The sequence below is a fragment of the Salvelinus alpinus genome, chromosome 19 (genome assembly GCF_045679555.1).
Source record: "Salvelinus alpinus chromosome 19, SLU_Salpinus.1, whole genome shotgun sequence".
Lineage (NCBI taxonomy): Eukaryota > Metazoa > Chordata > Actinopteri > Salmoniformes > Salmonidae > Salvelinus > Salvelinus alpinus.
This window is the reverse complement of record NC_092104.1, coordinates 3,071,074-3,089,695: the sequence shown is the minus strand read 5'-3', so window position 1 is coordinate 3,089,695 and position 18,622 is coordinate 3,071,074. Positions and strand designations below refer to the sequence as shown.

General features: G+C 46.9%; 1 protein-coding gene across 1 annotated transcript in view; it reads right to left on the bottom strand.

Annotated features, from left to right (window-relative positions):
- LOC139545991 (PDZ domain-containing protein 2-like) overlaps positions 1 to 18,622 on the bottom strand; it is a 226,287-nt gene that overhangs the window by 80,166 nt on the left and 127,499 nt on the right. Inside the window, exons 5-6 of the mRNA XM_071354254.1 lie at positions 10,194 to 10,339; positions 1,461 to 1,728 (exon numbers count right to left, since the gene is read on the bottom strand). Coding sequence (XP_071210355.1) covers positions 1,461 to 1,728; positions 10,194 to 10,339 — 414 coding nt within the window. The remainder of the gene's footprint in view (positions 1 to 1,460; positions 1,729 to 10,193; positions 10,340 to 18,622) is intronic.

Here is an 18,622-nt window from a genome sequence, read left to right as displayed (position 1 = left end):
AACAGTGGGGTTAACTGCCTTGTTCAGGGCTATGCCATGCCAATTGAACAGATGGTGGCGCTATAACAAGCGATTGAAAATGAAAACTTTGAAAAGTCACACCCCTCACCCCGTTTGACCTAGAGGCAAATAGGACCCCTCTCCTCACAAGGAACACATTTCCACGTAAGACCCAGAAACTCTGGCATTTAGAATTGAGTTAAAAACACTTAAAACGCTAGTCCTCTGGCACCCGAATGACCAGATCTGCATGAAACTTGACATGTGGCATCTATGGACCAAATTCTCCCAACGCAATACTTTCTAGACTAGTACCTAAAGGAACATTGACCAATAAGCATTAATGTGGGCGTGGTCTGCCATATAAACGCATATTAATCAGGAATGGATATTCGTATTGTAACAACACTTTGGTACACATGTTCCAAACACTGTGAAGACTCAACATATTCACCACATACTTTTTTTTTTAGTTTGAACACAAACTATAACAGGCACATGTTTATATCTCTTGATCCGTTTGACTCAAGAGTGATGAAATTTGGCACACGTGCAGAGGGAACCTATAAAGTACAATTCAGTTCGGACCCATAGTCACGCCGTTGGACAGGAGAAGAAAAAAAACATTCATGCAAGCTCATTGGCTCATAGCGGCCATATTGTTCGAGCAAGAGGACAAGAACATTTCACGACGTGCGTCCATAGATGCTATTAACCAAATTTGGTTCCAGATCGGTCCAGCGGTTCTGGAGAAGAAGTCGTTTAAAGTAAGTCAACATCATTAGCAATACAAAATACATCAAAAGGATACTGCATGATTTTTAGTTCACAGCTTGAACCCCGACATTGCTGCTTGCAGCTACATTTATTATTATTATTATTATTATTATGTTGAAACAACGTATTGAAACCAGGTACATGTATTGTACAACACTGAAACATATTGTACTAAATGCTTAGTGTCCAACCAGGGAATTAGTGTACCAAGTCCTAACATGCTTAGTGATTAGTGTCGGATTCTTCACATTTCTCCTTTTGTCCTGCATTGATAATCTCTCCTTTTCCATTTTCCTTCCCTGTTAACATATCAGGTGTTCTGGTGTTGTCTGTTAGAACATGGAGCTTTTCCACGTCAATGCTGTTATAAATATTAGTTATTTTCCTTTACTTTTGTTCTTCTATGTTGAGCCGGCGTCGAGAGACAACGTCTAAAATCAGGAGTTGTAAGTGATTTGAATTAGGAAGAAGGGAATCACAAGAAAGAGCTCGAGAAATACATTTGTTTTGGACAAAAAGGGCTGTTGTGTTGAGTGTACGTGTGTGTGTCAGTGGGGGCTGCTGAGGGGAGGACGGCTCATAATAATGTCTGGAAACGGAGTAAATGGAACGACATCAAACACATGGAAACCATGGAAACCACGTGCTTGATTTATTTGCTACCATTACAATTATTCCGTTACAGCCATTACCACGAGCCCATCCTCCCCAATTAAAGTTCCACCAACCTCCTGTGGTGTGTGTGTGTGTATGTATGTGTGTGTGTGTGTGTGTGTGTGTGTTTGCGTGTGTGCGCGCGTGTGTGTGTGTGTACTCACCCTGCTAGCGACGACCAGTTGTACCAGTCCGGCGGTAGAGCGTAGGATGTCTACAGCCTCTGAATGAGACAGGCCAACCAGAGACTGACCGTTGATCATCAGGAGCTCATCACCAGCCTTCAGACGTCCGTCCCTAACACACACACACATTTCACATAGCATTTCACGCTAAAGTCTACGCCTGTTGTATTCGCAGCATGTGACAAATAAAATGTTATATGATATGACAAATACGCACACATTTAATACTTTATGGAAACCACTAATTATGTTTAATACTGATTTAGAATCCCCCCCCAGACTCACACACAAGAAATTACAAACTACAAAAGAGCATAACCAACATTTCACAGATTAGATGTTCGGGGATTCATTCGATAACATTGAGGAGTTTACCACATCAGTCACCGTCTTCATTAATAAAAGCATTGACGACTTCGTCCCCACAGTGACGATACGTACATATCCTAACCAGAAGCCATGGATTACAGGCAACAGCACTGAGCTAAAGGCTAGAGCTGCCACTTTCGCCCTCAGACGAACCATCAAACAGGCAAAGCGTCAATACAGGACCAAGTTCAAATCGTACTAAACCGGCTCTGAAGCTCGTCGGATGTGGCAGGACTTTCAAACTATCACGGATTACGAAGGGAAACCCAGCCACGAGCTGCCCAATGACACGAGCCTACTAGACGAGATAAATGCCTTCTATGTTCGCTTCAAGGCAAGCAAAACTGAACCATGTATGAGAGAACCAGCTGTTCTGAACAACTGTGTGATCACTCTTTCTGTAGCCGATGTGAGTAAGACCTTTAAGCATCAAAGCCCCATATACTACCCACCACTGCGACCTGTATGCTCTCGTTGGCTGGCCCTCACTACATATTCGTCGCCAAACCCACTGGCTCCAGGTCATCTATAAGTCTTTGCTAGGTAAAGCACCGCCTTATCTCAGTTCACTGATCACCATAGCAACACCCACCCGTAGCACGCGCTCCAGCAGGTATATTTTACTGGTCACCCCCAAAGCCAACACTACCTTTGGCCGCATTTCCTTGCGGTCCTCTGCTGCCAATGATTGTAACGAATTGCAAAAATCACTGAAGCTGGAGTCTTATATCTCCCTCACTAACTTTAAGCATCAGCTGTCAGAGCAGCTTACCGATCACTGTACCTGTACACAGCCAATCTGTAAATAGCCCACCCAACTACCTCATCCCCATATTGTTACTTATCCTCTTGCTCTTTTGCACCCCAGTATCTCTACTTGCACATCGTCATCTGCACATCTATCACTCCAGTGTTAATGCTAAATTGTAATTATTTTTGCCTTTAGGGCCTATTTATTGCCTGACCTCCCTACTCTTCTACATTTGCACACACTGTATATATATTTTTCTATTGTGTTATTGACTGTACATTTGTTTATGTGTAACTCTGTGTTGTTGTTTTTGAAGCACTGCTTTGCTTTATCTTGGCCAGGTCGCAGTTGTAAATGAGAACTTGTTCTCAACTGGCCTACCTGGTTTAATAAAGGTGAAATAAATTAAATAAAAAGGTTAACCTTCACAAGGCCGCAGGACGCGTACTGACCAGCTAGCAAGGTTCTCCACTGACATGTTCTCTGACCCAGTCTGTAATACCCATATTTCAAGCAGACCACTATAATCCCTGTGCCCAAGAATGCCAAGATAATCTGTCCAAATGACTATTGCCCTGTAGCACTCACATCTGTAGCCATGAAGTGCTTTGAAAGGCTGGTCATGGTTCACAACAACACCATCATCCCAGACACCTTGGACCCACTCCAAATCACATACCACCCCAACAGATCCACAGATGACGCAATCTCTATTGCACTCCACACTGTCCTTTCCCACCTGAACAAAATGACCACCTACGTGAGAATTCTGTTTCATTGACTACAGCTCAGTGTTCAACACCATAGTGCCCTCCAAACTCATCACTAAACTAAGGACCCTGGGATTAAAACATCTCCCTCTGCAATTGGATACTGGACTTTCTGACGGGCCACCCCCCAGGTGGTGAGGGTAGGAAACAACACATCCTCCACGCTGACCCTCAACACAGGGGCACCTCAGGGATGCATGCTTATCCCCCTGCTGTACTCCCTGTTCACCCACGACTGTGTGGCCGCACATGACTCCAACACCATCCTTATGTTACAGGGAGGAGGTCAGAGACCTGGCAGTCTGGTGCCAGGACAACAACCTCTCCCTCAACGTCAGCAAGACAAAACGAGCTGATCGTTGACTAAAGGAAACAGAGGGCAGAGCACGCCCCCATCCACATCGACAGGGCTGTAGTGGAGCGGGTCGAGAGCTTGAAGCTCCTCGGTGTCCACATCACTAAGGAAATAACACGGTCCACATACAACAACAACAGTCGTAAAGAAGGCACAACAACGCCTGCTTCCCATCAGGTGGATAAAAAGATTTGTCATCAGCCCTCAGATCCTCAAAAAGTTATAAAGCTGCACCATTGAGTGTATCTTGACTGGATGCATCACCGCTTGGTATGGCAACTGCTTGGCATCCGACAGCAAGGCACTACAGAGGGGAGTGCGTACAGCCCAACACATCACTGGGGCCGAGCTCGCTGCCATCCAGGACCTCTATACCAGGCGTTGTCAGAGGAAGGTCCTAGAAATTGTCAAAGACTCCAGCCACCCAAGTCATAGACTATTCTCTCTGCTACCGCACGGCAAGCGATACCGATGCACCAAGTCTGGAACCAACAGGAGTGAGTTTGTAGGGTGTGCATAGAAAAAGTGCAAAACAAAATAAAAAATGGTCATTGCAGTCATGTTAGCCATTATGTTAGCTATTTAGCATTCAGTCTGTTAGCCATTATGTTAGCTATTTAGCAGTCAGTCTGTTAGCCATTCTGTAAGCTATTTAGCAGTCTGTCTGTTAGCCATTCTGTTAGCTATTTAGCAGTCAGTCTGTGTAGCCATTATGTTAGCTAATTAACAGTCAGTCTGTTAGCCATTCTGTTAGCTATTTAGCAGTCAGTCTATTAGCCATTCTGTTAGCCATTCTGTTAGCTATTTAGCAGTCAGTCTGTTAGCCATTCTGTTAGCCATTCTGTTAGCTATTTAGCAGTCAGTCTGTTAGCCATTCTGTAAGCTATTTAGCAGTCTGTCTGTTAGCCATTCTGTTAGCTATTTAGCAGTCAGTCTGTGTAGCCATTCTGTTAGCTATTTAGCAGTCAGTCTGTGTAGTCATTCTGTTAGCTATTTAGCAGTCAGTCTGTTAGCCATTCTGTTAGCTATTTAGCAGTCAGTCTGTTAGCCATTCTGTTAGCCATTCTGTTAGCTATTTAGCTCTTATGGCTTGGGGATAGAAGCTGTTCAGGAGCCTGCTAGTGTCAGACTTGTTGCTCAGGTACAACTTTCCGTGCGGAAGCAGACAGAACAGCCTGTTCCCTGTAAATGGAACGACAGACTAGCCAGTGAAACACAGCCATTATGGATGCTGAAGATATGAGTCATGTCTGCTGTGTGTGGCTATGTGTGTGTGTGTGTGTGTGTGTGTGTGTGTGTGTGTGTGTGTGTGTGTGTTTGCGAGTGTGTGTGTGTTTCTGTGTGTGCGAGTGTGTGTACGTGTCTGTGGTGTGTGTGTGTTCGTGTGTGTGTGTGTGTGTGTGTGTGTGTGTGTGTGTGTGTGTGTGTGTGCTGGAAAGATATTAAGCAGAACGGACGCTGAGGAGAACAAAGAAAGAGCTGGCCTCTGTTACTAAGATCAGATTGAGACAGCACACACACACACACACACACGAACACACACACACCACAGACACATACACACACTCGCACACACAAAAACACACACACACACACACACACACACACCACAGACACACACTCGCACACGTACTCACACACACGCACAAATATAATATAATATAATAAAATGTAATATTTGCAGCAATCATTTACCCCCCCGTTGTGTTTCTCTAAGCAAGCCCCAGAGTAAGCCCGGGTGGACTCCTTTCTTATTGAACTTAAACAGAACCCAGGGGGTCATTGAGAAGGTTTTTGGGAAAATCAGCTCTGTTGGTCAAAGTCAGATGTTGGCAGGGGACTGTCTGATTCATACTATAGAAACGCCAAAGGGTACCAGGGTGGTAGAGTAACAGTAGTAGTAGTAGTAGTAATATCATGTCTATACTACAGGGCAGACCCAAATATGTGCTGATGGGAACAAGGGGTCGAATGTGACAACTCTGTAGTCTCCTACCTGATGGGAACAAGGGGTCGAATGTATCAACCAATTGTCTGATTAGGATGAGTAGCTGATTTAGGATCAGGTCCACTACTGTCAATGAAAGCTCATTAAATGTAATAATAAAGGTGAAACTGATCCTAAATCAGCACTCCTACTCAAAATCAAATCGTATTTTATTTGTCACATGTGCTCCGAATACAACAGGTGTAGACCTTACTGTGAAATGGTTACTTACAAGCCCTTAACCACAAACGCAGTTTTAAGAAATAGAGTTTAGAAAATATTTACTAAATAAACTAAAGTAAAAACTGTAATAAAAAGTAACACAATAACAATAACGAGGCTAGGGTACCGCTACAAAGTAAATGTGGAGGCTATATACAGGGAGTACCGCTACAAAGTCAATGTGGAGGTTATATACAGGGGGTACCGGTACAGAGTCAGTGTGGAGGCTATATACAGGGGGTACCGGTACAGAGTCAGTGTGGAGGCTATATACAGGGGGGTACCGGTACAGAGTCAATGTGGAGGCTATATACAGGGGGTACCGGTACTGAGTCAGTGTGGAGGCTATATACAGGGGGTACCGGTACAGAGTCAATGTGGGGACTATATACAGGGGGAACAGGTACAGAGTCAATGTGGAGGCTATATACAGGGGGGTACCGGTACAGAGTCAATGTGGAGGCTATATACAGGGGGTACCGGTACAGAGTCAATGTGGAGGCTATATACAGAGGGTACCGGTACAGAGTCAATGTGGAGGCTATATACAGGGGGTACCGGTACAGAGTCAGTGTGGAGGCTATATACAGGGGGTACCGGTACCGAGTCAGTGTGGAGGCTATATACAGAGGGTACCGGTTAGTCGAGGTAATTTGTACATGTAGGTAGGGGTGAAGTGACTATGCATAGATAATAAACAGTGAGTAGCAGCAGTGTAAAAACAAAGGGGGGGGTGTCAATTTAAATAGTCAAGGTGTGGCCATTTGATTAATTGTTCAGCAGTCTTATGGCTTGGGGGGTAGAAGCTGTTAATGAGCCTTTTGGACCTAGACTTGGCGCTCCAGTACCGCTTGCCGTGCGGTGGCAAAGAGTTAGTCTATGACATGGGTGGCCTTTCTCTGACACCGCCTGGTATACAGGTCCTGGATGGCAGGGACTGCTCTACCCTCTGTAGAGCCTTACAGTCAGATGTTGCCATACCAGGCGGTGATGCAGCCAGTCAAGATACACTGAATGGCGCAGCTGTAGAACTTTTTTGAGGATCTAAGGACCCATGAGGGGGAAAAGGTGATGCCGTGTCCTCTTCACGACCGCGTTGGTGTGTTTGGTCCATGTTAGTGTTTTAGTGCTGTGCACACCGAGGAACTTGAAGCTCTCGACCCGCTCCACTACAGCACCGTCGAGGAGAATGGGGGCGTGTTCAGTCCTCCTTTTCCTGTAGTCCACGATCAGCTCCCTTTGTCTTGCTCACGTTGAGGGAGAGGTTGTTGTCCTGGCACCACACTGCCAGGTCTCTGACCTCCTCCCTATAGGCTGTCTCATCGTATGTCAGTGATCAAGCCTACCACTGTTGTTGACTAATGTACACACTGCTACTCTCTGTTATAATCTATGCATAGTCAGTTTAATAACTCTTCCTACATGTACATATTACCTCATTTACCTCGACACAGGTGCCCCCGCACATTGACTCTGTACAGTTTTTTGGGGTATTTTCTTAAAACTGCATTGTTGGTTAAGGGCTTGTAAGTAAGCATTTCACTGTAAGGTGAAACCTGCTGTATTCGGCACATTGTGATATTGAAAAAAATAAATAAAAAATGACTATAGTAAGTGCTTATAAAGTGCCAAATAAAGTAACAGAGTTGACCGTAAACAGGGTTGACCATAAACAGGGTTGACTGTAAACAGGGTTGACCGTAAACAGGGTTGATCATAAACAGGGTTGACTGTAAACAGGGTTGACCATAAACAGGGTTGACTGTAAACAGGGTTGACCGTAACCAGGGTTGACCGTAACCAGGGTTGACTGTAAACAGGGTTGACTGTAAACATGGTTGACTGTAAACAGGGTTGACCGTAACCAGGGTTGACTGTAAACAGGGTTGACTGTAAACAGGGTTGACCGTAAACAGGGTTGGCTGTAAACAGGGTTGACTGTAAACAGGGTTGACTGTAAACAGGGTTGACCATAAACAGGGTTGATCATAAACAGGGTTGACTGTAAACAGGGTTGACTGTAAACAGGGTTGACTGTAAACATGGTTGATTGTAAACAGGGTTGACCGTAAACAGGGTTGACTGTAAACAGGGTTGATGATTTCACCGTCAATTACCCATAAATCCTCTCATGAGCGGGGAATGGAAACTTGTTGTATGCAACAGAGAGTTGCAAAAAAATATATATACACAACAGCATGTGAAATTTATTGTCAATCAGTGTTGCTTCCTAAGTGGACAGTTTGATTTCACAGAAGTGTGATTGACTTGGAGTTACATTGTGTTGTTTAAGTGTTCCCTTTATTTTTTTGAGCAGTGTATATATATGAAATTGCTAAAATCTTTTCTAGCCTGTCTATCTATTGGAAACAGGGCTGATCCGCTACAAACCACCAGAACACGACCCCAAAACCACCAGAACACGACCCGAAACCACCAGAACACGACCCCAAAACCACCAGAACACGACCCGAAACCACCAGAACACGACCCCAAAACCACCAGAACCCGACCCCAAAACCACCAGAACACGACCCGAAACCACCAGAACACGACCCCAAAACCACCAGAACACGACCCGAAACAGTAGAACCAGCTCACCTGCTTTTACACTACGATTTGACTATTAGATATTCAATGTCTCTTTTGGAAGAAAAAAATTTATTAACCATATTAAAACAAGAGTTCAGTTCTCGTAACATAGTTGACCTTTAAAATGAGGGACAGACGGGTAAATGAATCACTAATCACATGAAGTAAATAATGATCTTAGGAAATTACTTGGTCAAGGCAACACAATAACTAGAGTTGACAACGATGGTGAAACTTGGGGAGAAAATTTTCGGGTGAAGTGAGATTAAATCTTCCTAGAAGTGACACAGGGTTGACAGAGGGACATGTCAAAAAACAAATGATGAACGTTTGGCACATTAGCGAGTCTTTATTCATATTAAAAATGACTTATTGTATTATCCATGTAGTCTATATTAAAGGGCACTTCATCTAATTTTTTACAGGCTTTTCAAATTCTATATTGGTGCACAATTTCTACTTAAAATATCAAAAGGGACGCAAAAAGGGGCTCTTTTTGTGGAACGCCCCCATTTACTGATAAACAACCTCTTGAAACAGTTCATGGCCGTATTGTAGATCGTAGCTGACCACTAATACACAGCCATTCTTCCCCTTTTCACATTCACACATGAGAGTATTAGAAGCTGTGTCCCTAAAGTGGACGTGGTCACGTGACGTTCAACATGATTTCCTATTGGCCAAGGCTCAGACAGGAGTGTGTCTTTTAAAGATAAATTATGCTGGTTGAGAGGACTCAGACACCATGTGGCTGGTTGAGAGGACTCAGACACCATGTGGCTGGTTGAGAGGACTCAGACACCATGTGGCTGATTGAGAGGACTCAGACACCATGTGGCTGGTTGAGAGGACTCAGACACCATGTGGCTGGTTGAGAGGACTCAGACACCATGTGGCTGGTTGAGAGGACTCAGACACCATGTGGCTGGTTGAGAGGACTCAGACACCATGTGGCTGGTTGAGAGGACTCAGACACCATGTGGCTGGTTGAGAGGACTCAGACACCATGTGGCTGGTTGAGAGGACTCAGACACCATGTGGCTGGTTGAGAGGACTCAGACACCATGTGGCTGGTTGAGAGGACTCAGACACCATGTGGCTGGTTGACAGCACTCAGGCACCATGTGACTGGTTGACAGCACTCAGGCACCATGTGACTGGTTTACATCACTCAGGCACCATGTGACTGGTTTACATCACTCAGGCACCATGTGACTGGTTTACATCACTCAGGCACCATGTGACTGGTTTACATCACTCAGACACCATGTGGCTGGTTGACACTCAGGCACCATCATTCTGCATACCTATAAGAATATACAAACATCTCTCAAATTGTAAAAGTGCTGTCTTATCTCCAGGTATGCACCTGTGTGGGCATACAGTATCAAAGGTGTACTGTGTGTGTGTGTGTGTGTGTGTGTGTGTGTGTGTGTGTGTGTGTGTGTGTGTGTGTGTGTGTGTGTGTGTGTGTGTGTGTGTGTGTGTGTGTGTGTGTGTGTGTGTGTGTGTGTGTGTGTGTGTGTCTTACCTCTGTGTGGCGCCGCCCTCCTCCACGTGCGCTATGATGATGCCGTGCGGGGAGCGCTTGGACCCTCGTCCTCCCGTAATCTGGATCCCCAGCCCCTCCTGACCTTTCACCATGTGCATCTTCCAGATACGACTCCCCTCTCTGGGCTGTAGGACACAGACAAGACACAGAGTTAGGGTCATGGTTGATACGACTCCCCTCTCTGGGCTGGAGGACACAGAGTTAAGGTCATGGTTGATACGACTCCCCTCTCTGGGCTGGAGGACACAGAGTTAGGGTCATGGTTGATACGACTCCCCTCTCTGGGCTGGAGGACACAGAGTTAAGGTCATGGTTGATACGACTCCCCTCTCTGGGCTGGAGGACACAGAGTTAGGGTCATGGTTGATACGACTCCCCTCTCTGGGCTAGAGGACACAGAGTTAGGGTCATGGTTGATACGACTCCCCTCTCTGGGCTGCAGGACACAGATAAGACACAGAGTTAGGGTCATGGTTGATACGACTCCCCTCTCTGGGCTAGAGGACACAGGGTTAGGGTCATGGTTGATACGACCCCTCTCTGGGCTAGAGGACACAGAGTTAGGGTCATGGTTGATACGACTCCCCTCTCTGGGCTGCAGGACACAGACAAGACACAGAGTTAGGGTCATGGTTGATACGACTCCCCTCTCTGGGCTAGAGGACACAGGGTTAGGGTCATGGTTGATACGACTCCCCTCTCTAGGCTGGAGGACACAGGGTTAGGGTCATGGTTGATACGACTCCCCTCTCTGGGCTAGAGGACACAGGGTTAGGGTCATGGTTGATATGACTCCTCTCTCTGGGCTGGAGGACACAGAGTTAGGGTCATGGTTGATATGACTCCCCTCTCTGGGCTGGAGGACACAGAGTTAGGGTCCTGGTTGACACGACTCCCCTCTCTGGGCTGGAGGACACAGAGTTAGGGTCATGGTTGATATGACTCCTCTCTCTGGGCTGGAGGACACAAAGTTAGGGTCATGGTTGATACGACTTCCCTCTCTGGGCTGGAGGACACAGAGTTAGGGTCATGGTTGATACGACTTCCCTCTCTGGGCTGGAGGACACAGAGTTAGGGTCATGGTTGATACGACTCCCCTCTCTGGGCTGGAGGACACAGAGTTAGGGTCATGGTTGATACGACTCCCCTCTCTGGGCTGGAGGACACAGACAAGACACAGAGTTAGGGTCATGGTTGATACGACTCCTCTCTCTGGGCTGGAGGACACAGAGTTAGGGTCATGGTTGATATGACTCCTCTCTCTGGGCTGGAGGACACAGAGTTAGGGTCATGGTTGATACGACTTCCCTCTCTGGGCTGGAGGACACAGAGTTAGGGTCATGGTTGATACGACTTCCCTCTCTGGGCTGGAGGACACAGAGTTAGGGTCATGGTTGATACGACTCCCCTCTCTGGGCTGGAGGACACAGAGTTAGGGTCATGGTTGATACGACTCCCCTCTCTGGGCTGGAGGACACAGAGTTAGGGTCATGGTTGATACGACTCCCCTCTCTGGGCTGGAGGACACAGAGTTAGGGTCATGGTTGATACGACTCCCCTCTCTAGGCTGGAGGACACAGAGTTAGGGTCATGGTTGATACGACTCCCCTCTCTGGGCTGCAGGACACAGACAAGACACAGAGTTAGGGTCATGGTTGATACGACTCCCCTCTCTGGGCTGGAGGACACAGAGTTAGGGTCATGGTTGCAGTGTTGAAGGCAGTGACACACTCACTAATACTGTATATCACAAGAACAAGCTCCATGTAAGTGGTTTAGACAGGGGTTGAGACAAGGGTTGAGACAAGGGGTTGAGACAAGGGTTGAGACAAGGGGTTGAGACAAGGGTTTGAGACAAGGGGTTGAGACAAGGGGTTGAGACAAAGGTTGAGACAAGGGGTTTAGACAGGGGTTGAGACAAGGGTTGAGACAAGGGGTTGAGACAAGGGGTTTAGACAGGGGTTGAGACAAGGGTTGAGACAGAGGTTGAGACAAGGGTTGAGACAAGGGGTTGAGACAGGGGTTTAGACAGGTTGAGACAAGGGTTGAGACAAGGGGTTGAGACAAGGGGTTGAGACAAGGGGTTGAGACAAGGGGTTGAGACAAGGGGTTGAGACAAGGGGTTGAGACAAGGGTTGAGACAAGGGGTTGAGACAAGGGTTGAGACAAGGGGTTGAGACAAGGGTTTGAGACAAGGGGTTGAGACAAGGGGTTGAGACAAAGGTTGAGACAAGGGGTTTAGACAGGGGTTGAGACAAGGGTTGAGACAAGGGGTTGAGACAAGGGGTTTAGACAGGGGTTGAGACAAGGGTTGAGACAGAGGTTGAGACAAGGGTTGAGACAAGGGGTTGAGACAAGGGTTGAGACAAGGGGTTGAGACAAGGGGTTGAGACAAGGGGTTGAGACAAGGGGTTGAGACAAGGGGTTGAGACAAGGGGTTTAGACAAGGGGTTTAGACAGGGGTTGAGACAAGGGTTGAGACAGAGGTTGAGACAAGGGTTGAGACAAGGGGTTGAGACAGGGGTTTAGACAGGTTGAGACAAGGGTTGAGACAAGGGGTTGAGACAAGGGGTTTAGACAAGGGGTTGAGACAAGGGTTGAGACAAGGGGTTGAGACAATGGGTTGAGACAAGGGGTTTAGACAGGTTGAGACAGGGGTTGAGACAGGGGTTGAGACAAGGGGTTGAGACAAGGGGTTGAGACAAGGGTTGAAACAAGGGTTGAGATAAGGGGTTGAGACAAGGGGTTGAGACAAGGGTTGAGACAAGGGTTGAGACAAGGGGTTTAGACAAGGGGTTGAGACAAGGGGTTGAGACAAGGGGTTGAGACAGGGGTTGAGACAAGGGTTGAGACAAGGGGTTGAGACAAGGGGTTGAGACAAGGGGTTGAGACAAGGGGTTGAGACAGGGGTTGAGACAAGGGGTTGAGACAAGGGGTTTAGACAAGGGGTTGAGACAAGGGTTGAGACAAGGGGTTGAGACAGGTTGAGACAAGGGTTGAGACAGGGGTTGAGACAGGGGTTAAGACAAGGGGTTGAGACAGGGGTTAAGACAAGGGGTTGAGACAAGGGTTGAGACAAGGGGTTGAGACAAGTGGTTGAGACAAGAGTTGAGACAAGGGGTTGAGACAAGGGGTTGAGACAAGGGGTTGAGACAAGGGTTGAGACAAGGGGTTTAGACAAGGGGTTGAGACAAGGGGTTGAGACAAGGGTTGAGACAGGGGTTGAGACAAGGGGTTGAGACAAGGGGTTGAGACAAGGGGTTGAGACAAGGGGTTGAGACAGGGGTTGAGACCAGGGGTTGAGACAAGGGGTTGAGACAAGGGGTTTAGACAAGGGGTTGAGACAAGGGTTGAGACAAGGGGTTGAGACAGGTTGAGACAAGGGTTGAGACAGGGGTTGAGACAGGGGTTAAGACAAGGGGTTGAGACAGGGGTTAAGACAAGGGTTGAGACAAGGGTTGAGACAAGGGGTTGAGACAAGGGGTTGAGACAAGGGGTTGAGACAAGAGTTGAGACAAGGGGTTGAGACAAGGGTTGAGACAAGGGGTTGAGACAAGGGGTTGAGACAAGGGGTTTAGACAGGTTGAGACAGGTTGAGACAAGGGTTTAGACAGGTTGAGACAAGGGGTGAGACAAGGGTTGAGACAAGGGGTTGAAACAGGGGTTGAGACAAGGGGTTGAGACAAGGGGTTAAGACAAGGGGTTGAGACAGGTTGAGACAGGGGTTTAGACAGGTTGAGACAAGGGGTTTAGACAGGTAGAGACAAGGGTTGAGACAAGGGGTTGAGACAAGGGGTTGAGACAAGGGGTTGAGACAAGGGGTTGAGATAAGGGGTTGAGACAAGGGGTTGAGACAAGGGGTTGAGATAAGGGTTTAGATAGTAGTTAGTGGTGTACCAGTAGTTCTACACCTCAATACTGCAGGTGCTGCTGGAGACTTTGGGAGTGTTAGATCCATGACAGATTAAGGTTCCTAGACTATATCCTGACTGAGTTTTTCAGACATTCAGATCTATTATTACTGAATATATATGTACCCAAACTATTTCAGTGTATATTGATGTTGCAGGACTATGCAGGAGACACATTTCCAAAAAAAACAACTGTCCTCTGAAATAATGAGATGTTATCTAACTATCTTTAAAAATAGTGTTCTGACAATTTATTTATGTTTTGCAAATATAAAAAAAAGTATTTTAAAAACCATCATAGTTCAACAAAATCATTGTTTTTGACAGTTAAACTCAAATCACCCATTAGAAAACAGTCCATTGAGGTGTATTAATTAAAGTCAAGATTATTCCAACTGTCAGGCTTTAGGAAGACGCTGGAATGAGAAAGTTATGTGTTCCATCCTCCTGAGAGGTGTGGAGATTGATCAACACTGCCTCCTCTCCTCCTCCATCCTCTCCTCTTTCCTCATTTCTCTCCTCCTCTTCCTCCTCATCCTCCTGAGAGGTGTGGAGATTGATCAACACTGCCTCCTCTCTCCTCCTCTATCCTCTCCTCTTTCCTCCTTTCTCTCCTCCTCTTCCTCCTCATCCTCCTGAGAGGTGTGGAGATTGATCAACACTGCCTCCTCTCCTCCTCCATCCTCTCCTCTTTCCTCATTTCTCTCCTCCTCTTCCTCCTCATCCTCCTGAGAGGTGTGGAGATTGATCAACACTGCCTCCTCTCTCCTCCTCTATCCTCTCCTCTTTCCTCCTTTCTCTCCTCCTCTTCCTCCTCATCCTCCTGAGAGGTGTGGAGATTGATCAACACTGCCTCCTCTCCTCCTCCATCCTCTCCTCTTTCCTCATTTCTCTCCTCCTCTTCCTCCTCATCCTCCTGAGAGGTGTGGAGATTGATCAACACTGCCTCCTCTCTCCTCCTCTATCCTATTCTCTCCTCCTCTTCTTATTCTTCCAACTTCAATCTCCTCCTCATCCTCCTCTTTCCTCCCTCCTCCTTTCTCTCCTCCTCATCCTGCTGAGAGGTGTGGAGTTTGGTCAACAATGCCTCCTCTTCTCTCCTCCTCTTCTTCTTATTCTTACCCTCCTACTCCTCTCTCCTCTCTCTCCTCCTCTCTCCCCTCCTCTCTTTCCTCCTCTTCTTATTCTTCCCCTCATCCTCCTCTTTCCTCCTCTATTTCCTCCCCTCTCCTTCCTCCCCTCTCCTCATCCTCCTCCCTCATCTCTCTCTCCTCCTTCTCCCCCTCTTCTTCCTCTCTCCTTATCCTCCTCCTCCATCCTCCTCTGTAGATATTCTATAAATATAATCTGAGTGATCCTTAGAGGCACCTGTCTTTGACAACTTGTAAACACACACACACACACACACACACACACACACACACACACACACACACACACACACACACACACACACACACACACACACACACACACACACACACACACACACACACACACACACACGCGCGCGCGATGTAGCTGCCCCAGAAAAGACAATTGCCAACCCTCTAAGGGGATTGAAGTGATTAAAATTTTAAGCACTACCATATGTTCAGTCTACCGTATGTCTGTGTGCTAGCTACTCAACCAGGGCTGGATTCCATTATAATAACGACAGGCCTGATGTCTGTGTGCTAGCTACTCAACCAGGGCTGGATTCCATTATAATAACGACAGGCCTGATGTCTGTGTGCTAGCTACTCAACCAGGGCTGGATTCCATTATAATAACGACAGGCCTGATGTCTGTGTGCTAGCTACTCAACCAGGGCTGGATTCCATTATAATAACGACAGGGCTGATGTCTGTGTGCTAGCTACTCAACCAGGGCTGGATTCCATTATAATAACGACAGGCCTGATGTCTGTGTGCTAGCTACTCAACCAGGGCTGGATTCCATTATAATAACGACAGGCCTGATGTCTGTGTGCTAGCTACTCAACCAGGGCTGGATTCCATTATAATAACGACAGGCCTGATGTCTGTGTGCTAGCTACTCAACCAGGGCTGGATTCCATTATAATAACGACAGGCCTGATGTCTGTGTGCTAGCTACTCAACCAGGGCTGGATTCCATTATAATAACGACAGGCCTGATGTCTGTGTGCTAGCTACTCAACCAGGGCTGGATTCCATTATAATAACGACAGGCCTGATGTCTGTGTGCTAGCTACTCAACCAGGGCTGGATTCCATTATAATAACGACAGGCCTGATGTCTGTGTGCTAGCTACTCAACCAGGGCTGGATTCCATTATAATAACGACAGGCCTGATGTCTGTGTGCTAGCTACTCAACCAGGGCTGGATTCCATTATAATAACGACAGGCCTGATGTCTGTGTGCTAGCTACTCAACCAGGGCTGGATTCCATTATAATAACGACAGGCCTGATGTCTGTGTGCTAGCTACTCAACCAGGGCTGGATTCCATTATAATAACGACAGGCCTGATGTCTGTGTGCTAGCTACTCAACCAGGGCTGGATTCCATTATAATAACGACAGGCCTGATGTCTGTGTGCTAGCTACTCAACCAGGGCTGGATTCCATTATAATAACGACAGGCCTGATGTCTGTGTGCTAGCTACTCAACCAGGGCTGGATTCCATTATAATAACGACAGGCCTGATGTCTGTGTGCTAGCTACTCAACCAGGGCTGGATTCCATTATAATAACGACAGGCCTGATGTCTGTGTGCTAGCTACTCAACCAGGGCTGGATTCCATTATAATAACGACAGGCCTGATGTCTGTGTGCTAGCTACTCAACCAGGGCTGGATTCCATTATAATAACGACAGGCCTGATGTCTGTGTGCTAGCTACTCAACCAGGGCTGGATTCCATTATAATAACGACAGGCCTGATGTCTGTGTGCTAGCTACTCAACCAGGGCTGGATTCCATTATAATAACGACAGGCCTGATGTCTGTGTGCTAGCTACTCAACCAGGGCTGGATTCCATTATAATAACGACAGGCCTGATGTCTGTGTGCTAGCTACTCAACCAGGGCTGGATTCCATTATAATAACGACAGGCCTGATGTCTGTGTGCTAGCTACTCAACCAGGGCTGGATTCCATTATAATAACGACAGGCCTGATGTCTGTGTGCTAGCTACTCAACCTGGGCTGGATTCCATTATAATAACGACAGGCCTGATGTCTGTGTGCTAGCTACTCAACCAGGGCTGGATTCCATTATAATAACGACAGGCCTGATGTCTGTGTGCTAGCTACTCAACCTGGGCTGGATTCCATTATAATAACGACAGGCCTGATGTCTGTGTGCTAGCTACTCAACCAGGGCTGGATTCCATTATAATAACGACAGGCCTGATGTCTGTGTGCTAGCTACTCAACCTGGGCTGGATTCCATTATAATAACGACAGGCCTGATGTCTGTGTGCTAGCTACTCAACCAGGGCTGGATTCCATTATAATAACGACAGGCCTGATGTCTGTGTGCTAGCTACTCAACCAGGGCTGGATTCCATTATAATAACGACAGGCCTGATGTCTGTGTGCTAGCTACTCAACCAGGGCTGGATTCCATTATAATAACGACAGGCCTGATGTCTGTGTGCTAGCTACTCAACCTGGGCTGGATTCCATTATAATAACGACAGGCCTGATGTCTGTGTGCTAGCTACTCAACCAGGGCTGGATTCCATTATAATAACGACAGGCCTGATGTCTGTGTGCTAGCTACTCAACCAGGGCTGGATTCCATTATAATAACGACAGGCCTGATGTCTGTGTGCTAGCTACTCAACCAGGGCTGGATTCCATTATAATAACGACAGGCCTGATGTCTGTGTGCTAGCTACTCAACCAGGGCTGGATTCCATTATAATAACGACAGGCCTGATGTCTGTGTGCTAGCTACTCAACCAGGGCTGGATTCCATTATAATAACGACAGGCCTGATGTCTGTGTGCTAGCTACTCAACCAGGGCTGGATTCCATTATAATAACGACAGGCCTGATGTCTGTGTGCTAGCTACTCAACCAGGGCTGGATTCCATTATAATAACGACAGGCCTGATGTCTGTGTGCTAGCTACTCAACCAGGGCTGGATTCCATTATAATAACGACAGGCCTGATGTCTGTGTGCTAGCTACTCAACCAGGGCTGGATTCCATTATAATAACGACAGGCCTGATGTCTGTGTGCTAGCTACTCAACCAGGGCTGGATTCCATTATAATAACGACAGGCCTGATGTCTGTGTGCTAGCTACTCAACCAGGGCTGGATTCCATTATAATAACGACAGGCCTGATGTCTGTGTGCTAGCTACTCAACCTGGGCTGGATTCCATTATAATAACGACAGGCCTGATGTCTGTGTGCTAGCTACTCAACCAGGGCTGGATTCCATTATAATAACGACAGGCCTGATGTCTGTGTGCTAGCTACTCAACCAGGGCTGGATTCCATTATAATAACGACAGGCCTG